We start from the raw sequence: 24,699 nt of genomic DNA, 5'->3' as shown, positions 1-24,699 counted from the left end.
TCATGCACCTGGGTCTGCCGGAGGCTCCCCACTGATTCCAGGCCCCACCCGCTGAGTCCTTGGAGAAACCCAGGGCGGAGCCCTTCAACCTTCCTAATTCCTGGAATAATCCAAAGAGCCATGGATCTGGAGTCAGTGGAATGTGCTAGAGTGGAAGGAGGGTTAGAGTTGGAGTCAGAGGACATGTGTTCAAATCCTAGCTTTCTCACAAACCATCTTTTAGACTTTGGACAAGTTACCTCATCTTTATAATGAAGGTGTGAACTACCTGACCTCTAAGGTGCTTACTATCTAAGATCCAGGTTCAAAATCCACCTCTACCCACTAGGGCCTATGTGAGTTTGTGCAAATTACTTTCCTTTTCTGGGCTTCAGATTCTTTATTTGTATAATGAGGGAAATTGTGCAGGATTATCCGGTTGAGGCAGTATGGTACAGTGGAAAGAATGTTGACGATGATAGAGGCCCTGTATCTAAATCTTGTCTCTGACACTTACTGTGTGACTTTGATGAGTCACTTATCCCCATCTATAAAATGATTTTTAATGCCCCTTTCAATTCGAAATCTTATAATCACATATGGATAAACAGTTTTATGCAGACCCATAGGAGAGAGCTCCCTCTGAAAGAGTGAGAATATTGAGATTTTGGTACAGTGGAAAGAATGGAGTAAAATGGCCTAGGTTCAAGACCTCCTGATTTTCAACTCTGACCTCAAGACCTTGAGCAAGTTACCACCTCCCTGAGCCTCAGTTTCATCATCTGTAAAAGGAAGTGGTTCAGCCTCAGAGATTTATTCCAGTTTTAGGTCAGTGATCCCATAATCTAGGCCTCTGACAGAAGATCCAGAGCTCTTCTACTAGAAAAAGCAAAGGTGAAAGGACCAGAGTTCTGGACCCTACCACTAATTAGATAAATACTCCATGATTACTTAACCCTCTCTGTACCTCAGTTTCCTGACAGCTACAGGCCCTTTTGTCTCTTACAATCAGATTCGAAGAATTAAACTCTTTTCACCCAATTACTTATCTCACCTTGTTCTCCCACTCATATCCCTAAATTTCAGGAAAGGTGAGACCATATGCTTTCATTATCTCAGTCTAAAAAAGGGTCACCTTCCAACAGGTGATGCTCAGGTGATATCTATAAAAAGGAAGTAGGAGGTTAATGCTGGAGAGGACTCATTCTAAGAGTGAGACTGGACCATGGGAGAGGGTAGACTGAATCTTCGGTGACTTTGAAAAAAGTCATTTCCCCTTTCTACCCCCCCCCCAAGTTTCCTCATCTGCAGGACTTGCACTTAGCAAAGTACCTGACACACAGTAGGCACTTAAAAGGTGCTTGTGGACTTGGCTTGGCTTGGTCTTATGTGTAAGAAGATTGGATTGAGCTAGATGGTCTCCTGCACCTGTAAAATCCCGTGAACCTTTTCTGAAGGTAACACAGAATAGGGAGTGCATTGGGCAGAGCGGAATCCCGATCCAAATGGATAACCCGCGGTGTGGTGAGAGTGGTGGTAGTCGTGGAGTCTCAGTCTTCCTGACCGTCCTCTCTGTACAGTGTGTGTGTGTGTGTGTGTGTGTGTGTGTGTGTTGGGGAGGGTGCTGGATGGAAGACCAGGCAGGCATCCTCCCCTTTGCTGCCTGCCTTAGGGCCCTTTTTGTTCCTCGCAGTCTCTCTCTCCCTCTACCTGTGCAATTCTTTCCATCTGTGATGCCTCCCTCTCCTGGCCACTGACTCTGCTCCTGTCTCTGCCTCTCTCTGCCCCAGGGTTACCGGCGGCCTGGAGTTCGGGCTTTGGGTGTCTGAGGGGGAGGGGCGTACGCTGGGGAGGCAGGGAAGGGGAAGTGAGAGAAACCTTCGGTCAGCTGAGGAAGGGTTAAGAAGTTAAAAGCTACAAATGCAGGGAAGTAAAAAAAATGGGGGGGAGAAGAGGGGAAAAGAGGGGAGGGGGAGGAAGGGGAAAGGGGAAGGGGAAGGGGAAGGGGAAGGGGGGGAGGAGGATCTCTCCCTCTCGCAGCAATAAATCGGCTTAGAGGACGATAGCAGAACAGCCCAGAAAGGATTAAAGAAAAGTCTATATAATACAGAGAGGAGAGAGGGAGGGGTGGCGGGGGAGGAAAGAAAAGGGGAAAGGGGGAGAGGAGGGGAGAGGGAGGAGAGAGAGAGAGAGAGAGAGAGAGAGAGAGAGAGAGAGAGAGAGAGAGAGAAGGGGGCGGAGGGAGGGATGGAGCGAGCGAGCGAGTGAGAGAGAAAGGGGGAGGGGGCGCTCGCTCGCTCGCTCTCGATCTCTCTGGGAGTGGAGAGAGCGCGATTTCGCTCCCAAACTCCGAGCTGCTGGTCTGGACTCTTTGCTGCGGGTCTTGCACTAGCTGGAGAGCCAGCCCGAGCCCCGGCCCGCGGGCGCGCACTGGGGCTGCGCTCCAGCTCTCTCTCTCTCCTCCGGCAGCCGGTGCCGAGCCGAGCCGAGCCCCAGCGAGCCGAGCCCCAGCGAGCCGAGGCTAGCCTAGCCGAGCCAGGTGTCGCTGCGCCGCCTCCCCTCCGGTTTTCAGCCAAGCTTCCCGGGGTCCGTTCCCTCCCGCGGCGGCGGCGGCGGCAGCTGCAGGCGCAGGGCCGGCCAGGGGTGGGCAGCGAGGGCAAGGATGGGGGAGCCCCGGCGGCGCCCGGCGGCGCCCGCCCTGCCCGCGTCCCTCGGCGCCTCGGCGGCCGGCTGCGGGCGGCGGGAGAACGCCTGAGCCGGATGGAGCGGGGCGCCTCGGCCGCCGCCGCCACCGCCTCCTCCTCGTCCTCGTCCTCGTCCTCCTCGTCCTCTTCCTCCTTCTCCTCGTCCTCCTCCCCGGGGCCACCATGCGAGCCATGAACTGCCCGCGGGTCTGCCTTCTGCTCGCTGAGCTCCTGGACCTGGCGCTGGGTGAGTTGCGGGCGCCTTCCCGGCCCGGGGGCTGCTGCTTCTGCTGCTGCGGCTGCAGCGGCCACGGAGTGCGCGGGATGGCGGGGCTGAGCTGGGGGTGCCCTGGGCGCCGGGGTGTCTGGGGAGGGGCGCGGTGTGTGCTTGTGTGTGCTTGTGTGTGTGTGCGCGCGCGCGGGCGTGTGTGTGTGTGTGTGTGTGTGTGTGTGTGTGTGTGTGTGTGCCCGCTTGTCGGGGCATGTGTGTGAATTTGGATGGGGCTCTGTCTAGGGATGGGAACGTAAGGATTCAGGGGACGAATGTGTATCTCTAGATGTGTGTGTGTGTAGGTGAGTGTGTGTGTGTGTGTGTGTGTGTGAATCAATGCCTATTTTGGTGTATTTGCGTGGCTACTCTGTGGGGTTATTCTGGGGCTGTGTGACAACGTGTATATCTGGATGTTCCGGAGTTTGTATACCTGTGTGTGTGTGTGTGTGTGTGAGAGAGAGAGAGAGAGAGAGAGAGAGAGAGAGAGAGAGAGAGAGAGAGAGAATCAGTATGATGATTGGGGTCGTGTATGAATATGAGTGTAGATTGTTGGACTATTTCGGGGGATTGAGTTGGGGGGTGAGATTGTTTGAATCTTGGCTTCGGGATTGTGCATATTGGGGGGTTGTGTGTATGTTTGTGTCTGTGTCTCGGGGAACTGCCAGTGTATATTCAGAAGAATGAGGGATGGGTGCATCTGGGCGTGCAGGAGTGTGTGCGTTTGGAAGGGGGTGTGTGAGGGTGTTCTCTGTTGTGCCGTGTTGTGTTGTGGCAGAGGGTGTATGTATAACGCGTTGTGTGTCGGTGTCCCCTCTGGGAGGACTTGTTGGGGCTCCCCGCCGAGCCGGCAGATTCGACTGGGGCTCGTCCTCTCCCTTGAGCTCGACCAACGTCTCTGGCTCTGGCTAAGTCCCGGCGTGGCTGCTGGCTTCGCAGAGTCCAGGGATGTCTCCTGCCTGCTTGCCTGTTTGCCTGCCTGCCGCGGATCGTGGGCACTGGCAACGCGGCTGCCCGGGTAGCCCCAAAGCCTTCTGAGCTCAATCGGATTTTCTCTCGCTCGGGCCCTACCCCTAATAGGGCAAGGGTCCTGAGAGGGCCTCTAGGCAGAATAGGGAAACTTGAAGTGGGGAGAATGGACTGACAGGTCTGTCTGGGGTTTGGGGTAGGGGCATGGAATGGTCGTTCCGGGGCTCCCTGGGCAGCCGCTGCCGCTGCCGCTGCCGCCACGGCTGCCAACTTTCAGTACCCAGAGGCCAGCTGCGGCTGGAGCAGAGATTGGGCGGGGGCGAGGGGGGAGGGAAGAGGAGAGGCTTACACTGGAAAGTAGCTGTAGAGAGGAGGGTGTTACCCCATAGTCCAGTCTTCTTTGGGGGGATGGGGGAGTGCAGTTGCACAGCAGTGGCAGGCTAGCCTCTGAGGATTGCCGGCTACGTAGGGGTGTTCGAATGTCCTGCAGCCTCTCTGGAGGTGTAGGGACCGTAAGCCCTCAACACTTTACCTTCCCCCTGAGCCAAAGCCCGAGAGATTTTTCAAAGTGGCTTAAAAGCCTGCCCCCACCCCCTGTACAAAGGTGGGGAAGGCCCTTCCCATTTAGTCAGATGGCCTGTGAGGGGGGAGGGGGCAAACGGTCGTGGGTAACTGTGGCTTCGGGGGCGACAGGGAGAACCTAAGAACTAAGCCTGTCAGAGCTTTCAATTGCGATGTGGGCTTTGGGGAAACGAGGGGAGATGGGCCACCTTGCCCGCCTGCCCCCTCCCCATGGCAGAAGTGAAGCAGAGGGCATTGATTTGCGACGCAGGAAGAGGTAGCTTGTGCTTACGAAGTGGAGCTCGAAAAGGAATTTGACTGGAAAATCACACCCCCCTCCCCCTTACTCCCCAAGCCCTCAACGATGGGGACTGCCTAGGTTCACTGACGATGTGGGCTCCGCAGCAGCGTCCCATTCACAGTCCCTAGCTCCTCCCTCCTTTCCCTTTCCCTCTGTCGTGTGGGCTGGTGTGGCTTGGAAGGGGGCGGGGATGGAGAGGCTCAGCCTGGGAGGAATATCGAGGCTCCTACTAGGATCGCAGCGTCTTCTAATTCCCACCGTGTGAGGGCTGGGAGCTGGGAGGGGCAGAACTGGGAACACGAAACTTTGAACTGTCTCGCTCGCTCCCTTACTCATTCCTCTGAATGAGTGCGGAGTCCAGCGAGAATCAAGAATCATCCTTCCCTCCTCTTCCATTAGTGCCTGAGGCAGTCTGGTTGGCAGGGTTTTGTTTGTTTGGGGGGCGAGCGGAGTCCCCTTCTTCCTGCAGTCTAGGTTGTTGGGGTAGGGAGAAATGACCAGCTGTGGCTGACTAGCTTTCCTAACCTTCCAGATGTGAAGTACCCACTGTACCAGAGGAGGGCACTCTTTCTAGATACAACTAGATGCTGTCGAACTTGTTTGGGTTGACAGCCTGGGGAGGCACCGATTCATTGGGAGGGGTGTCCCCTAGGCACTGATCCTTGCCTAACCCGGACTTGGATAATGTCTGGTTTGTCCAATCCAGCAGATTCCCCGTTTCCTCTGATGTGGGGTGAGGAGTGAGTCTGACTTGGCTGAGTATATATATGGGGAGCAGGGGTTTAGTGCCCTAGTTGTGCGTTATCGTCATGTTCATTTCAGTTTGACTACTGAAGAGGCAAAGATTCCCACAGTGGTGTGCCTTTGTGGTTTGTTTGGGAAGAAGCCCAACTCCCCTAGTGCCTGTTTGGCCTTTGTCTCAACGAAATCCTTCTCCTCGCCTTCCTTCACCAGCTCCGGGAGCCCGCAGACAGGTGTGGATCTTAGTTGGATTGTGACTGAACAAACTCACTTCTACAAGGAATCCCAGACTCCCTTTCAGCTTTGTCAGATTCAGAAATAAAGCCGAGCATCTCTGAATATCCCACATATGCCCCTGTGGAATGCAGGTGGATGCGGTGATTGGTACACACCCCTGGGACAGGGCTTCTGGGTTCATCCCAGGAGAGGGGAAAAATAAGATGAAAGCAAAACACATTGTCACCTTGTGATTGGGGGTAAGGGGGAGTGGTGGTGGTGAGATAGTAACTGGGGCTAGATAAATGAGGCAGCACAGTCTTTCCAAGTTTTCCTCCACTGGGGTATCAGTGGGTCCCTAAAGGGAGGCAAGAGGGGAGTCTTCTTCCTGCTCAGCTTAGTTGGGGCTGTCAATTGCAATGCTGAGACTGTGGGTCTGGTGTGTGTATGCTGTGAGATTTATTTATTTAATTATTCCTCCAACCTAATAAGTTCTGGGAGAAGGGGAGGGGAGATTGTACACAGAGGGCAGGGACTGGAGTGTACCCCAGTGGTCACCTCTCTATAGCTTGAGATGCGAAGAACTGTCCCTTCCACCCTCCAGCTCCCTCCCCATCACATGGATCTTTACAATCTTCCCTTTCACCATGAGGATTCTGCCTACTCTCACAGTCAAACTTTTACCCTGATAACCTCCACCATCACCAAAGCATGAGAATGGGTTTTTCTTTTAGATTCTCCCCTTCCCACACCCCAAAAGATTATACAACTGGAAAGGACCACCCCACCTCCATTTTACAGCTGGGACAGCTGAGATTGGGAAGTGACCCAAAGTCACAAACAGCCCAATGACAGAGTTGCAGAGCCTACCTCAAACCCAGATCCTGGCCTCTTCTGCATTACAAAAGGTCTAGATTAATTCTCTCTAAGATTTTGTAATGACAAAGGCTCACACTTCTTTCATTTTCAGCGAACCCCAGCTGCTAAGTGGGCAGTCCCAGCAAGGGTCTTTGTCTAGGTCTAAGCTACTTGTCCTTTCTTTAATTCCCCATCCTCTCTTCCTCTCTCTCTCTCTCTCTCTCTCTCTCTCTCTCTCTCTCTCTCTCTCTCTCTCTCTCTCTCTCTCTCTCTCTCTCTCTCTCATATCCCCATTTGTAGGATCTGACTCCAATGGTGGATACAGATGATAAGCCTGGCAAGGAATGATACTTATGAACTCTCATTGAGATAGCACTTAGCTGCTTTCCAAAACTCTTTCTACATCTGATCTCATTTGATCCACACAAGGGCCCCTGTGAGATAGGTTGGACCAGGCATTGCTGTTTCTATTGAAAAGCTGTAGAAACAGGTCCAAAGACCAGACAATGACCCAATGGCAGTCACTGGCTAATCTGATGGAGCTAAGATTAGGAGGACTTCATGTCTAGCCTTCTATGCCCAAGTGCTTTCCATCTTGTCAAAGGGCATGTCCACACAGTCCAAGGTAACATGGAGATTCATTTGTCCTCTGATCACAGGATTTAGATCTAGAACACACTTAGAGTCTGACTCCTTCATTTTCGAGATGAAGAAACTGAAACTTCAAGGTTAAGTCACTTGTTTAAGGTCATACCCATAGTAAGGTGGCACAACTGGGATCCAGGTCCCTGGCTCCAAATCCAGCACTATCTCTCTGCAGACAGCAAGCCCAGGTAACTCTGTACATCTCCACCCCACCTCCCCCAACACACACCTCACTTCACTTTAAGTATTTCAATCACAGCACTCAAGTGAGGAAGAAAATGATCATGGGAGTTGACTTCATTCACATCCCTAGCCCTTGGAGATAGAAATTTGGCAATTAGCCATTTCTACTTCAAATCCTTCTTGGAAGCAGGAGGGTCATAAATAGATAAATAAAAGATCTGGATTGGATCCACAGGTTCAATCTAATTCGACAAGTATTAAGTGCCTACTATGTGCTAGGCGGTGGAAATAAAAAGACAAAAATGAGACAATCCTTGTTCTCAAGAAGCTCACATTCTAATGGAGGGAGGCAACACCCAAGGTGTCCATAAGTCACAGATTTAAAGCTGGAAGGCACCTTAGAAATCTAGGGGTTCTTACCTTGTGGTCTAGGGACCCCTGATTTCAGAGGATCTTTTAATTTGACTGGGAAAAAGTTATAATTTTAATTTTGACCAACCTCTAGCGAAAACTTAGTATTTTCTTCCATTATGAATGTAAGCAACAGACCATTCATTCTTCTGAGAAGGTACCTTTATTCTTCATTGGATTGACAAAGAGGAGATGCAAAAATAAAGGTTAAGGATCCCTGACCTAGTCCCATCCCTTCATTTTATAGATGAAGAAACTGAGACCCAGAGAAATTGAGTGACTTGCCCAAGGTCACATGTAGTGAGTGACAAAGTTGGGATTTAAATCCAAGCCCTCTGATTCCAGACCACTTTTCCCTGCCCACTACACCATGCTGCCTCTGTGAATATAATAAGAGGTAGGGAGTAAAATTTATAAGGGTTGGGGGCAGCTGGGTGGTGCTGTGGATAAAGCACTGGCCCTGGATTCAGGAGGTCCTGAGTTCAAATCCGGCCTCAGATACTTGAGACTTACTAGCTGTGTGACCTTGGGCAAGTAACTTAACCCTCATTGCCCTGCCCCCCCCCAAGTTATAAGGGTAAACTTAGACAAAATGCTCTAGGAATATTTGAGATGGGAGAGAAAACTAGTTCTTTCAGGTATCAGAGAAGGCTTCATGGAAGAGGTGATGCCTGTTGTCTGTGAAAATTCAAGCAGAGGCTTGTTGGCCAACTTGTCATTGGGATTCTTTTTTGGGTATGGGTTGGAATAGACAGCCTTCTCAGTCTCTTCCAACTCTGAAATTTCATTATTCTGTGATTCTGGATAATTCAGCTCCCCCAACTTGCATTGATATTTAATTCCAATTTAGCCATCTACTGGAATTCCTTTAGCTGGATAATTATCAAATCTGCATGCCCCTTAGTTGACCTGTGTGAATAGTCAACTTTCAGCACTTTTCCTACTCTCTAGATACTGAAGATGTACAGATAAGGGATGTGTGTGTATGTGTGTGTATTTGTGTATAGGAGAATGGAATAAGATAATGTGTAATAAAGGCTAGAGAAGGGTGGGATGAGAAAGGATGGTATAATAGGAGAAATATATATATTTCTACCTGAAGACCTTCCCAGGTGGAGCTGGTCCTATACCAGGTACATGAAGATAGATAAAACACAGTCTTGTTCTCAAACCTAGAATTTAGTAAACACCTACTATGTGCCAAGCACAGGAACATTGACAAGGCTGGCTGATTGGGGGTGGGGAGATTTATAGGCCAATGGCAAGAGGTTTCTTGTGTATGTGTAAGAAACACCACCCAGGTCACCCATTTAATGAGGGAATTAAACCAGATGACCTAAGACCCTCCCAGATCTGATCTTATGATGTTCCTAATTTAGTGCTCTCCTTCCAGCAGCCCTCAGATGTAGGCAATACAAGCATCCAGTCCAATTCAGCTAACATTTATGAAGCACCTACTGTGAGCTAGGCACTGAATTAGGCACTGGAGATACAAAAACAAAATGGTCCCTACCCTCAAGGAACTTACATTCTTCTCTGTTAGAGTTATCAGTGTGGAAGGTGAGAATTTAAGAAATTAAGTAGTAGTATGTCCAGGTTCATGGGGGTTTTCAATAGTAGGGCCAGAGTTTGAACACAGAACTTCTAAGCATGGTCCCAGTCTAGCATTCTTTCCACACTTCCTCTCACCCACATCCCTGAGGACCTGACCTTCTACATCTCATGGAGATAAAGGTCATCTGGTCAAGTAGAGGAATAAAAAAGAGACAAGGAAAAAAAACCCTTCACTTGTAGCTTCTTTGCCCTAGAGCTGGGAGGGACCTTAGAGGCCACCTAGTTCAATCCCTTCATCTCACAAGTGAGAAAACTGAACCCCAGGGAAGTTAAGTCTTGCTCCAGGGGAATTTGGGTAATTCATGTCAGGACCTGGATCCTCTTTCTGTTTTGGGGCCTCTGACTTTCTTTCTTGATCCCTTGCCATATTGCTTGGTGTTTCTGTCTCCTTTGTGTCCCTCGCTACCTCTTGTGCTCCCTACTCCTCATGCCATCTCTCTTGGGTGATGCCTTTCTGTGTGTCTGACTCCCAACCTTTATGTATATCACCTCTGGAAGAGCTGAAAAGGGTCTTAGGGTCCACTACTCCTAACCTCTTATTTTACAAAAAAAGGAAACTGAGACCCCTACAGGAAAAGCGAACTCAGTGGCAGAACTCAGACTCAAACCAAAGTCTTCCGATTCCCCAGTGCAGTGCTCTTTCCACTACACCATGTAATTGGTGCTTACTTGTTTCATCCAGTGAGCTAAAAATGGACAATATGTTTGGAAACTGTCCAAACAGTGGCTGATGGTGAGTGCCTTCAGCCACTAAGTCCTGATGGAAAGCCTTGAGGTGTGAATGTTGATTCTGAGAACACTTCATCCTGGTTTTTTGTTTTGTTTTGTTTTGTTTTTTTTCCAAGGGAACTCCATCTTAAAGACAAATGCCCCTTTAGGAAGTGATGTCATGTGTTCCCACGATGCTGACATTTATAGTTATTATAGACACAAAGTCCCCACTGAAGCAGTGATGTGTGGGCTGCTGGTTTCCTCCTCCGTTGCTTTTTTAAAAAATGGCTTTTTTTTCCCTCTCTTGGAATGACAGCCATCTCCCCATGGGTTCCTCCCACTGTTCCCCTACATGAATTCTCTACTCCAGACAACAGAGTCTGCTCATCCTCCTGGGATTAAGTGCCTGGAGGCAATCAATCAATCAGTCAATGAAGGAACACTTAGGGAGTAAAGCCTAATGGAAAGAGCCCTAGAGTAGGTGGGAGGGTTCTATTCTCAGTTCTGCCATGAACTAGCTGTGTGACCTTAGGCCAGTCATTTCCCCGCTTGGGGCCTCCTCTATAAAATGGGAGAATCAGGTGGGAGATCATATTTAAGATACCGTCTAGCTTTGATATTCTGGGTTCTAAGGTTTTTCCTCATCTCCAGCATCATGTTCTAAGGCCTATTCCAGCTACAAAAATTAAAATCCTACTCTGTACACAATACTGTGTTAGGTATAGGAGGGACACAAAGTTTAATTGAGATCATGGGTCTTGTCTTCAAGGAGCATGCAGTCTAGATGGGGGAAATAGAGCATAGCATATAATGCTTTATAGCTTATGTTTTCTTTGTTACATATAAGTAGTAACAACTTTCAAGGTCAGGAGAGGGAGAGATGGTCAGGGCCAGAGAGATTGGAGAAGGGGGGAGGGGGGGGGAGAACAGAGAGCAGCATTAAAAAGGCATTGTCTGTATCCATCCGGGTTTGGCCTTTGTGGTGGGGCCTAAACTTACCCACTGCTTCCACCCACTTGCTCTCCCTTCCTTGGCTCATAGAACTGAGACATCTGGCTGCAGCTAACACTCTGTGTGTGCCCAACAGTTTCCCAACCCACCCCTTTTTGGCAGGTCTGGGAAAAAGGGAGACATGAAGGGTGTGAATGAAGTTCCTTACAAGCCCATGGTCTTATTCTCCTTCAACCCACCCTGGCTCTGTCTAAGCTCAGAACTGAGGGGCTGGGGCCAGGCCTGCTTTTCTTGGCCTTGATCAATGACCTCTGGAAGCCCTCTCTAAGCTGGAGGATTTGCCTACCATCCAACTCTCTATTCTGGTGCTCGTGCTAGCCCGAACTCCAGCCTTCTAACAGATCAGCCTGTTGGTTGGCATCCCAGCCAGCATCTTGGCAGTGAAACCCATGGTGGGATAAGCCAGGATAGTGGATCTGTCTCTCAATTTTCTCTGGATGAAGGGCGTGACTGACCCTTGAGCTGACTGGGCCTGCTAGAAAACTAGGGAACAATGTCTAGGGGCTACAACCCTTGTGCTCTCTCTTCTAGGAATCAATCAATAGATAAATATTTATTAAGCACTTAACTATGTGCCAGGAGCTGTGCTAAACACTGGGCACACAAAAAGAGACAAAAGAGAGTCTTCCTTCAAGGAGCTTACAATCTCATGAAAAGAACAAAACACAGCTTCAGCTACCAGCAGACCACCTCACCCCGCTAGGATAGTCCTTACTTCCCTATGGGAACATGTTGACTGGGCAGATACAGCCCACCAAATTCTAGTACACACTGTTGCTATTAAGGAAGCTTAATTTTTCTTTTTAAAATTCAGTGGTTTGTGTGGTTTTATTTATATGTATAAGCCATCTTTCTGGCATTACTAATACATGGTCCCCAAAGGGGATTTAGAAATATACACGCATACATATACATATATGTATATATATGTATAAATAGACTTCTGTATAGATATATTTATCTATATATATCTACATATGTACAATGCATACATGCACATACATAAATGCACACATGTGTATGTGTGTGTGTACCTACATCTATGTCTACATTTACATCTACATCTATGTCTATGTCTATGTCTGTGTGATTTTCTAGCTGCCTCGTTGCTTGGTGAGGATGTTTTGGAGACTTATAAGAGATGGCTCCTCACAGCCCAAGGGCCACCCCTTGGGTTGGAGGAAAGAGTCCTATTAGACCTGAGCCATTTCTTCCTTCCTTCCCAGCTTTGACCTCAGTGCTCTGAGAACTCCATTCTCTGTCTATTGACTGACCAAGTCATCTTTTTTGGTTCATCCAAAAGTGAGTTGGGCTTAATTTGGAAGCCATTGTTATGGCCCTAGGTCTTGTTAGGATTGTTTTTCAGTCTAAAATTCAGCGCTATCCCAAGCTAATACTGAAAATACCTGGGAAATGCTGAAAGTGCTGGCAGAGGTGGGTTGTGCTAATTGTAGCAAAGATAACAAGGATACTCATTCTTGGTGATCTTTGGAACCTGTAACTTGTATAATCCAAAACACCAGTAAATCCAAAAGTCATTTCTATTAGGCTTTAGAATCCAGGAAGACACAAATGTACTTAACTCCTAAATGCCTGGGAGAGTGACCACATGACTAGAACTTCATTCATTCATTCATTCATTCATTCATTCATTCTTTCATTCCAAATTTATTAACTATACCTAGAGTCAGGAAGATCTGGATTCAAATCCACCTTTGACACTTTCTAGCTGTGTGACCTTGGGCAAATAACCTAATGACTCACTGCCTCCTTTTCCTCATTGGTCAAATGGGGATAACAATAGCACCTATGTAATAATAGATTCGTTAGGAAGATAAAATAGCATCTATCTAATAATAGGTTTGTTATGAGGATAAAATGAGATAATACACACAGTGCTTTGCAAACCTTAATGAGAGCTATTATTATTAAGGCACTTAAAAATCTTAAAGCACTACATAATTGTTAGCTATTATAATTACTATGTAATATTATATAATTTTTCTCTGTCTATGCCTGAGACTGGTGCTCTACTTTAAGCTTCAGGAGAAAAGTACTTATTTCATACAAACTTTGCAAGATCCTTTACATAATTTATCTCATTTGATCCTTACAACAGCCCAGTGAAGAAGATGCTATTCGTATCCCATTTCACAGATAAGGAAGGGTCACACAGCTACAAAGTTTCTGAACAGGATATGAATTTAATTCTTCCTGACTGTTTAGTTGAGCATTCTATACACTGGATGATCTTTTTTTATTTTTAGTAGACCCTAGCTTTCTCTATGCTATTTCAATGAGAATGAACGAATGAACGAACGAATGAATTAATGAATTAAAAGGCACTTATTAAGTGTTTATTATGTGACAGAACTGTGCTAAATTTAGGGGGTACAAATCAAAAAGTGGAGCTAGTCTCTGGCCTCAAGAAGTTTACATTTTAATAGTGAGACAGCACAATAGGAGATGAATATTTTGGATTGGAAAGTTATAAAGCTTGGTCTAAAGACTTGACATCTCAGGGCTCCAGAGGACTCTCTAAGGACTCTCTAAATTACAGGTGGCTTGTTACAGATCAGCATTAAATGAGAGTTTTTGCACTTGTAATTTCTGGAATACAGGGGTCCCACCCTGCCCCACCAAAAGCATTTTGACTGAGGGATACCAATACAAAAAAAAAAAAAAAGAAACAGCCCCTGTCTTCAGGGAACCTACATTCCACTGGGGGAGGGGGATAAAGCATGTACATAGGTAAGGTAATATGAAAAGTAATACAAGATAATTCCAAGACCAGAGACAGCTCACACCTGGGTGGTGGCAGATAGATAGGATATCAGGAAAGACTCCAGAGCAGGGCTTTGAAGAACACTGAGGATTGTGAGAGGCAAAGGTGCCCAGCCCCATTCTCCTCATTGGGTTTCTTTCCTTAACCAGGATAATTCAAGTTAATTTAGTCCACAGATGGTTAGTGAGCATTACTAGAACCCTGTGCTTGGTGCTGGGAATAGCAACAAAGTGAGATGGTTGAACTAAAGTTTCTCTGAGGAAGATGGTAGAGGAAATACATTAAACACACAGAGCTCCAGACACAAATTACCCCCAAAACAGCAATAAAGTATCTCTGAGGTCCCAGCTCTGACATCCTCTGTTCTAAGAGCTCTTCCAGTCCTGACATTCTGTGTTCTAAGGCCCCTCCCAGCTCTGACATCCTCTGTTCTAAGGGCTCTTCCAGCTCTGACATCCTGTGTTCTAAGGTTCTCCTAGCTCTGAGATTCTGTGTTCTGAGACTTCTCCCAACTCTTGACATTCTATGTTAAGTGCCCACCTGTAGGAATTTTTAAAATGCCTAGGGGATTTCTTTTGTGCTTCACCTTCTGGAATGGGGGCTAAGCCTTTGAGGGATCAATGATGCAATGCCTTTCTACTATTCATGAGCAGTGCTGTGCCCTTTCCCCAGACAGCCTGGCTCCTTTTTCCCTTCCCCTCAACCCCAATCCTGCCCTTTCATACCAACCTCAGGCATGCTCCCCACAGGGTTGAGTGGGTTTACTCCAATTGATGGCTGCTTGGCAAAGGAAGTTCTTGGACAGGCCAGCTGGGTTCCAGCCAGTCCTCCATGGGTTTGGGTATCCCTCTGGTGTCCAAGATATGCAGTCAAGTCAATAAGTTTTTTCCAACTGGCTCTTTTGTGTTTAGTTCCAATATAATATAATATAACACAACAATAGCAGTCTGTGTGTATGGGGGAAGGGGAGACACCTATTCTTGCCTTCAATGAACTTACAGTCTAGTAGGGGATAATAGTCATCCTAGCTCATGTTTCTAAAATAGTGATAATGAAGACAGTGACTGTAGCATTTTCTAGCCCTCTTTCCTCACAATAGTCCTGGAGTGCATAACAATGTTAACAAATATTTCTCAAGTAAATATTGTATTAGGTGTAGGCAGAGATACAATGTGAGCCTGTCCTCAGAAGAAGAATAGTGTGGCTGAAGGACCATTGGATTTGGGAGTTTGGAGACCTGGGATTAAATCCTCTCTCTCTCTCTCTCTCTCTCTCTCTCTCTCTCTCTCTCTCTCTCTCTCTCTCTCTCTCTCTCTCTTTCTCTCTTTCTCTCTCCCTACTATCTGTGTAACCCTGGCAAATTACTTAACCTCTGTTTCTCTCAGTTTCCTCAATTGTAAAATGGTGATAATAGCAGCACCCACCTCATAGGATTGTTGTGAAGATAAAATGAGATGATGTTTGTAAAGTGTTTATCACAGTGCCTGGCATGTAGCAGGCATTAGATACAAGTTTATTTCTTCCCTCCTTGCCTATATTTAAATATTGTAAAATATATATTTATATCCTGTTTTTCAGGGACTATTGTATTCCATGGGATACAAAAGTCTTTGAAGAATTAAAGATGGGCAATAGAGAGGCACATAATGGGTATGAGCAAGTTGCAACCCAAGGTCAATGAGGAACTTGGACAAAGAAAATGAATGGAAGATGATATCAAGAAATCATCTGCAAAGGGGAGAAAATGGGCTGGTCACATGTCAAGGACAAGGGATGTCCCGTGAATCGTCAGAGAGCTCCACTGGAACCTTGGAGGAGGCAGGAGAAATCTAGGGAGGCCTCCAGCACATCCTGGGACCAGTTTCTGGCAGAGCCTTGGGCTAGAGGCTCATCAGGTGGGCAGGCCACAGATAGATTGAAATCTGCATTATAGGACATAACTTCCAAATCAGTGCAATCACAGAAGCATCTGAGTACTGAATATCATTTGTTTTTATGTCATTTTCATTTCCTAAAATCCCCCCCACCTTCTCCAGTCCAGGGAGCCGTCCTTTCATAATGAAAAATTTTTAAAAGGAAAAAAAGGCAATTCAGTACAACTAACCATCTGTATATCAACTAATCTTGGAATTATATGCAGTGTTGCACACCCATAGTCTCCTATCTATGCAAACAAGGGAGGGAGGTGCATTCTGTTACTTTTCTTTTGGGACCAAGCTTGGACACTGTAGTTTCATAGGCTTGAGTTTTGAGTTCCTTTCCTTCCATTAACCATGTTGGGATCATCACGTTAAACATTTTCTCTAGCCTTCCTACTTCTGTAGTGCCACAGTACTTTGTGGTACCATACGGTCCAACAGAGCAAACTTCATTACTCCCATTTTCCAGCAGAAGAAATTGAGGCTTTGGAGGGTCATGCGATTAGCCAAGTTTACCCACTTGAGTATCACTCACACTAGGCGAAGGCTTAGCTGCCCTGCTCTAGTTCTGCCTCTGGAAAGTGGAAAGGGAAGGGGCCTCACTGCTCTGCCTGGTTGGGATGGGATGGATACCAAGTGTGGGAGAGCCAGGGGGCACCCAAGGGGGAGCGTCTGTCAGGGGCTTTGCCCCTGCTTTCTCCTGGAGTGACTCCCAGCCTCATAAATCACCCGAGCTGGGATCAGGAGTCACCGGGGAAGGAAGCAGCTGAGCCATTGGTTTTTTTTGTTTGCCTGCCAAACTGCTCCTCTTGCCCTTTTGTTTCCAATTCTGCAGAGCGGCTAGCTTGCCCGCCTGCCCGCCACTCTGATGGGGTTGTTTTTAACTAATCACTGATGCTTCCATTATCTCCCCGGCATGATCTCTTCCTCCCTTTTTTCAGTGCCTTCCGAAAATAAACCGTCAATCAGGGGCCAGAGTTGCAGCTTTTGAGTTGGGGGCTGGTTTGTGGCTTCATGGTCTTGGAGGTGGAGGCAAGGGAAAGGGGTGAGACTGACCTTGGGAAGAAGATGGCATTCAGGGAAGGCAGCCTGGCAGTGACATCAGGCAGCAAGGCCTGGACAGGGCAGATGGCACCTGCCCCTGTGTTTGTGTTGCCTCCCCCTGGCTCTAATTCTGGCTGAGTAAATAGCTAGCCACACAATAAGTCCAAGCTGAATGTCCATCTCTCAGGGGGAAAAAAAAATTCCAGGTAATGAGAATCTAATTGTCACCTAGCACTTCATATGGTGGATATATGGGGTGGGGGAGACAGTACTGAGCAGAGAATCAGACACATCAAAAAAGTCCCTTGGTGGGTCTTTGTTTGCTTGAAAGAAATGGGACCTGGTGGATTGGGGAGCTGCTATGATGGGAAGAGGGGAAGTTAAGGGTGGCCTTCTGGCATGGTTACTCCAGGAAAAGGAGGGTGTCATGAGACCAAACCAGAGAGAGGCAAAGGAATTATTATACTGAAGGGTGGGTCAGGATCTGTGTGGAGGGGATTGAGAAGAGCAAGTAGGTAGACTGGGTTGCAGTTTCCAAAGTAATAGTAAATGGAAGTCCTGAATGAGGGAAAGAGCCAAGGGTGAGCATTGGAACCATTGGCTCACTGGTCAATTAAATAAATCAGTCAATCCCATAGGGATCACCATCAGTTCAATATTTCTCTTGCTCTATGACACTGAGGATAGTGGAAAGAACACTAGCCTGAGAGTCAAGGTCTCTGAGTTCTAGTCTTCTCCTTGCCACATGGAAGACCTCAGGAAAGGGATTTCTTCTTGAGGTCTTCATTTCCTGAGAAGTCAGATTGAGAGGCAGACTGGAGAAGTGTCTAAAGTTATCTGAATTCTGTAAATCAAGATATCAGATGAACAAGGAGTGGCAAATGTGAGTAACATTGTGGAAGTAGAAATGACAAAATTTGACAACTGATAAGCTCTCTGGGGTGAGGGAGAATGTAGAGTTGAATATATTGCCAAGGTGCCAATCCTGAGCCACTGGGAGGGTGGTGGTACTTAGGGTGGAAATGGAGAAACTCAGAAGATGAGTGGGTTTCAGGGTAAAAATACTGATTTGTGTTTCATACATGTGTTTGAGGTATCAATGGGAAGCATTTGATGATGAGGGACTGTTCTAAAGGCCTTCTTAGCTCTGACACTCTGCGTTCTAAGCCTCCTCCCAGCTATGACATCCTCTGTCCTTCTGAGCTCTGATATTCAGTGTTCTGAGCACCCTTCGGGTTCTGACATTCTACAAATCTTTGATCAACCAGTTTGCAATAGTGATAATAGTTGTGATCTATATATAAATTTTAAAGTGTACAGAACACTTTACATGTATTATTTCATTGCATCCCCATGACAACCATTTGAAGTAGGGACTACTGGCATTGTTATTTCCATTTTGCAGATGAAGAAACTGAGGCCTTAGAGAGATGGAGTGACATGCTCAGAATCACATAGCCAATATATAATTGAGGTGGGATTTGAATGCAGGCTCATTCCTGCCACACTTACTCTGCATCTCCCATCTGTAGATTTCATGAGATACCTGCCTGTTCCTGTAATATTTGCTTCATGTTACTTCTGCCCTGAATCAAACTGAATGAGACAAGAAAGAAAAGCTTGTGTCCTTTGGATAAAAGATGGAAAGAAGTTTTTTGGTTCCTCCTCCATATTTGGGCAGGGAGGGGTTGTCATGGCAATCACGAGATTTCTTTCCCATCAAACCTGTGGTATGGGAAGCCTTTGCAAATTTCCTTCAGCCCCAACTTTGGCTTCATTAAAATCCTGCTATGAGTGAACCCCATATAAGTAAACTGAAACAGAGAAATGTGTGTGTGGTGGGGAGTGGAGAGTGCAGTCATGGAGTCCATGGTCACATCAACTTTCAAGAGCTCCTTTGGCTCACTGAAGAATTTATCCCAGTTTCTAAACTACAGAATTGCAGTCTCAACATTTAAAGGAATTTCCAAGGTCTTGTGGTCTTGTAATCCCAGCTGCACCAGGGCAGACATCCCCTTGACAACGTTTTTGACAAAGGGTCATTTAGATCCCATTTCAAGACCCTCCACAACCTCCTCAGGCCATCCATCCCACTCTTAAACAATGCTCATTGATGACAGCCTTGTAGATAATGCTGAAGGGGGTCTGTAAAGGGCATCAAACCCAACAGCATTTTTACAAATAAGACAACCAAGGGTATGGAAGATTGAGATGGGCAGCTAAATGGTACCTAGAGTGTTGTACTTGGAGTCAGGAAGTCTTGAGTTCAAATTTGACCTCAGACACTTACTAGCTGTGAGTAAGTTTAACGTAGTAAGGTTAAGCCGGTCAGCTTAACCCCCTCTGTACCTCAGTTTCTTCATCTGTAAAATAGGGGTAATAAGAGGACCGACTTCTCAAGGTTGCTATGAGGATAAAATGAGATCATATTTGCAAAGTATTATGTAAACCTTAGAGTCCCATAAAAATGTTATATTTTATGAAGGGACTTGTCTAAGATCATATAGTAAATAATTAGCCAAGCTGGGATTTGAACCTAGAGCCAATGACTTCAATACTAAATCCTTATATCTAGCTCTCTGGAAATTCCAATTCTTTCTGTCAGTTCTGCTTCCTGGGGCCAAGTAGGACAAGATTAATTCCTCTTCCATGTGACAGTTATCATGGTTCTCCCCACCCCCATCTTCAATCCTGCTTTCTCTTGTCTAAGTTTTATTATTTTTATATCCATTCATATATTTATATATCATTGTTTATTAATTATTTTATTTATATATTATATTAAATAATGTATTTTCTATAGGGCTTATGGTTTACAAAGGGCTTCACATATTTGTTCTTTAAACAAACCTGTGGGGGTAGTTGTTCTTAAGAGTCTCATTTTTATAGCTGGGTAAAGTATGGTTCAACAACTTGCTAATGGGGGAGGGAGCACATCACATAAGTAGTAAGTATCAAGGGTAGGATTTGAACTTTGGTCTTCCTGATTCTAAGGCCAATTCTCTATCCACTATGCCATACTGTCTTAGTTAAATATTTCTACTTCCTTCAGCGTGATATATGGGAAAGACTCTAGAGTTAAAAGATCTGAGTTCAGGGGCAGCTAGGTGGCACAGTGGGTAAAACACTGGCCCTGGATTCAGGAGGACCTGAGTTCAAATCTGGCCTCAGACACTTGACACTTTCTAGCTGTGTGACCCTGGGCAAGTCACTTAACCCCAATTGCCTCACAAAAAAAAATATCTGATTTCAAATCCCAATTCTGACAGTTTCCTCCCTAGGTAACCTTGAGCATATGACTTACTTCCCTGGATCCCAGTTTCTTCATCTATCAAATGAGAGAGTTGGATTAGATGGCCTCTAGTCTAGGCCTCTTTCTACCTCTAGCTTTAGGACCCTATGAAATCATCATTGAATGTCATGGTCTCCAATCTTTGCCCACAACCAATATCTTGGTCATTTTCTTCCAGATGGACTCCAGATTGTCAATGTCCTTTCTAAAAGGTGGCACCTCACACCTCACCCAGGTCTCAAGTTGTGCTACAACCACAGCCTGGGGCAGCAAGACCCCTCCCAGCCCATTTTCCAAATAATTCGATGCAAGTGAAGTCAACATTCATTTATTAAATGCTTCCTATATGCCTGGCATGTGCTGAGCATGTAAACACAAGCAAAAAGATGATTCCTGCCCTCAAGATACTTACATTTGAATAGGGAAAGAGAACACAAAAGGGATCTGGAAAGAAGCTGGTGGAGGTAAACAGGAGCATGGTGGCAAAGTTTGAAAAGGGAAAGACGGCTGTTCTGGGCTCTCCCTCAAAAAGATGGCCTTCACCAATGGGAGAGCAGGGCCGTGGTGGTAGGGGGAAGCAAGGTGTCAAAGTCCAGAGAGAGCAATTCAGCAAGCACTGCCCTATGCCAGGCACTGTTCTAGGTACTGAGAATTCAAAGGCTAAAAAAACAAACAAACAAACCAGTGATCTTAGAGTCCAGGTGGGGAGGGAGCAGGGCATGACAAATTATAGAATGATAAATGAATGTAAACTGTATACAACATAAATTGGAAGGAAGAATTCTTAGAGATGGGGGACTCTGGAATGGCCAAAAAGTAAGCATTAGAACTTGAGATGAACTTTGTAGGGAATCCCCCAGTCAAAGGTGAGGAGTGTAGACATTCCAGGCCTAGGAAATAGCCTGTATGAAGAGTGTGAGGGGGGTGGTAATATACAGTTTACCTGGAGGGATACACTGCTGGCAGATTTTGAAGGACCATAGATAGAGTGCTTCCTGGTTTTCAATTTAGAGGACCTGGGTTCACACCCTACCTTGCCACTTTCTATCTGTGTGACCTTAGGCAAGGCTCAACTCTATGAGACTCGGTAACCCCATATGTCAATAGAGGAAGTTCAACTTGACTTTTGTGTGTGTGTGTGTGTGTGTGAGGCAGTTGGGGTTGCCCAGGGTCACACAGCTAGTAAGTGTTAAGTGTCTGAGGTTGGATTAGAACTCAGGTCCTCCTGACTCCAGGGCTGGTGCTCTATCCACTGCACCACCTAGCTGCCCCTCAACTTGACTTTTAAAGTCTAAGCTCTAAATTGATGTTCTTGAGGTCTTAAATGCCAGGTAACAGAGTTGGTAATTTATTTGGAAAGGCAATAGGGAGCCACTGAAACTTCTTGAGCAGAGTTTCTGCTTATGCCATTCCTCTCCTAGTGGAACTGAGTCAGTTACAACTCTTGTACTCTCACCCCATGATCATTCCAGTAGGCTAAAAGTATTAATGCAGTGCCACAGTTGCTTCCTTTTTCAAGGGGAGAAACTAAGAATTCTAGGAGTAGTCACCTTCAAAATAAAAGGTGCTTGGCATGGTGGGGTTCAGCTTCAGCAGCCTCTCTGGTTCTTGTTATTCCTGGAGTTGGCTGTGGTGCTATTTCTTATTACCCCTTATTGCCCATCTTTCAGTCTATTTTCCATCCACCTGACTGTTCAAATTGACTTTGATGAGGACTAATTTCACTGGTTTGAGTTCTCTTAGACTCCTCTGCCTCTGAATGCTTTGCTGAAGTTGCCATGACAAATATCACCTGCAATTTCTTCATCCACTCATTCTTCAAAGCTTTCCAGGCATGATTTGGTCCTTCTTGTGCAATGCCTACCCAGCCCTCACCCCCAAGCCCATTGACCTGATCCTTCCACCACCGCATCTGATTGTTCATGCTTCTCTCATCCTCTTGACTTGGGCCAATTTCAGCTCTTAGCATTGGGTCAGTTATTGTGTGGCTCTCTAAGCTGGGCATCGACTGCCAGGATCACTTTTTGCTTTAGGAAGGGTTGGTAACCTACCTGTAATGGCTCCTGGAAAAGCAGCTTGGGATTCAGGGGTGGTGGCCTCATGGAGAATCAGAGACTCTGAGAATGGTAGAGCAGGAAGGACCTTAGAAATGGAGATGACCAAAGTTTGGAGGGGCCTTAGAAGAGAGGTTTTTAGGACTTTAAGGGAGAGAGCTGAGATGACAAAAGGCCCGAGCTAGATGGGTGCAGTGGAAAGAGGCTTAGATTTGGTGTCAGAAGACCTGGGTTTGAATTTTGGTTTCTGCTCCTCTACCTGGGTGAGTTGGGCACATCACTTAACCTCCTCAGGGTCTGTTTCCTTATTAAAATTAGGAGGTTGGATAAGATGCTCTCTATGGTCCCTTCCAGCTTTAAATTCTGTAACTTTAGAACATGGATTATTAGGAGTAGAAGGGACCTAAGAACAAAGAATATCAGAGGTAGGAGAGACTTTAGAATTTAGAATGTCAGAGCTGGGAGGGCCCTTAGAACATGGGATGTCAGAGCCGGGAGGGCTCTTAGAACATGGGATGTCAGAGCCGGGAGGGCCCTTAGAACCCAGGACTCCATTTGTAAAATGAGGGGAATGTAAAGAAAAGCTCTGGAACATTGGTGTGTGACTGACTGAAAGCTGCCTTGGCCCACTGGCTGAGCATGTAGCCCTGGACCATAGGGCCAAGGTTCACATCCCATCTGGGTACATGGGAAGATTTTCCCACTGGTGCTTCCAACATTGGGTTGATGCCCTACCATTCAATCACACTTGACTTCAGAACTCAGAACTCAATTCCTCTTACACATATGGAGCACCTACTGTATGTAAGAACCTGCACCAGGTGCTGGAAACACAAGGTGAATAATAACATGGCCTCTGTCCTCAGGAACTTGGGCGATGCACACATAAGTACGTATGATACCACGTGGAGTGTCAGAGGGGTTTCAGGGAAACATGAGGTGGGGGGGCATATTCAGTTGGGACAATGGTGGTGAGAGGCTTCAGGGAAGACTTTCTGCCACCTCTGCTGAGTGTAGAATAAAGAGGATTTCAGCAGGCAGTTACAGGGAGGGAAAGAAATGCTGGGTATGGGGCATCATAGCCCGTGTGAAAACGAAGACCTTCTTGGGACACCCTTGGCATCCAGGTAGGCTGGAGAGACATGAGAACAAGATCTGGGGACTGGCATCTGCTCAGGTGACCTCTGAAGGTCCCCCCCGCCAGTCCCTAGCCAGATGCCACCCTGCTTTATTTCAAGCTTTGGTTCAAATCCCACCTTCTTCAGGAAGCCTTTCCCAGTCCCCACCCCCACCCAAGCAGCTAGCAGCACCTTTTCACAAGACTACTTTCCTTTTACTCTGTAAAAAATGTTTGTCATGTAGTTATTTCCATATTATCTCCTCCCATTAGATTTGTGAGCTCCCTGAGGGCAGGGACTATGATTGCTGTTCTTTGCATCTCCCATGCTTAGCCTAGTGCTAGGCACAGAAAAAGATGAACTTAATAAAATGCTTGTTGATTGACTGACTGACAGATGCATCTCAGCATGCCATATTTCTATCTCAGGAGTCAAACCACCCCCTCCTCATCACCAGGAAGGGGAGGACCCTGGAGAGGTATGGGGCTGCCTGGGTAGCCATGGTGTTGTTTCTCCATTTGCTAACCTCTGTGTCTTCTCTTTATGAAGCCCTGGATCCTGGAGCTGGGAAATATAGAGTTCTGAAATAGCCCATACACCATTTCAATCAAAGACTATTAGAACTAGAAGGGACCTTTGAGTTAGAGGCACTGCACAAACATGGAATCTCTGACTTGCAGGAAATCATAGGATTTAGAACTGAAAAGGGCCTTCAAAATCATCTGACTCAATCCATTTTATTTTATTTTGTTTTGTTGGGTTTTTTTGGTGAGGCAGTTGGGGTTGTGACTTGCCCAGGGTCACACAGCCAGTAAGTGTCAAGGGTCTGAGGCCAGATTTGAACTCAGGTCCTCCTGAATCCAGGGCCGGTGCTTTATCCATCGCTCCATCTGGCTACCCCGATTCTATCCATTTAAAATTTTTTATCATTATTGTTATTGTTAATAATTTTATATAGTACTTTATAGGGGCAGCTAGATGTCATAGTGGGTGGAGAGCTGGGTCTAGAGTCAGGAAGATTCATTTTCCCGAGTTCAAATCCAACCTCAGACACTTACTAGCTGTGTGAGCCTGGGCAAATCTCTTAATCCTGTATGCCTTGGTTTCCTCTTCTGTCAAATGAGCTGGAGAAGGAAATGGCAAACCACTCCCAGTATCTCTGTAAGAAAACCCCAAATGGGGTCAAAAAGAGCCGGACACGACTGAAACGACTGAACAACAATATGATGTAGAGTGTGGGTGATGAGGGTGATAATGGTGATAAACAGATTGGATCAGATTGCTTCCGAGGCCTTTTCCAGTTCTGAATTTTAGGATTTCTTGCAACTCTGAAAT

At 46.5% G+C, this 24,699-nt stretch overlaps 1 protein-coding gene across 2 annotated transcripts in view; it reads left to right on the top strand.

Annotated features, from left to right (window-relative positions):
* The first annotated feature begins 2,199 nt into the window (after nucleotides 1-2,199).
* The window catches only part of IGSF21 (immunoglobin superfamily member 21), a 416,639-nt gene continuing 394,139 nt past the window's right edge, over nucleotides 2,200-24,699 (top strand). The window contains exon 1 of one of the 2 annotated variants that reach the window (XM_043996557.1): nucleotides 2,200-2,910. In XM_043996557.1, coding sequence (XP_043852492.1) covers nucleotides 2,847-2,910 — 64 coding nt within the window. In that variant the 5' untranslated portion in view covers nucleotides 2,200-2,846. The remainder of the gene's footprint in view (nucleotides 2,911-24,699) is intronic. The other variant, XM_043996558.1, reaches the window with a different exon arrangement.

This window comes from Dromiciops gliroides, chromosome 3 (assembly GCF_019393635.1).
Source record: "Dromiciops gliroides isolate mDroGli1 chromosome 3, mDroGli1.pri, whole genome shotgun sequence".
NCBI lineage: Eukaryota > Metazoa > Chordata > Mammalia > Microbiotheria > Microbiotheriidae > Dromiciops > Dromiciops gliroides.
This window is presented reverse-complemented; position numbering and strand designations above follow the sequence as displayed.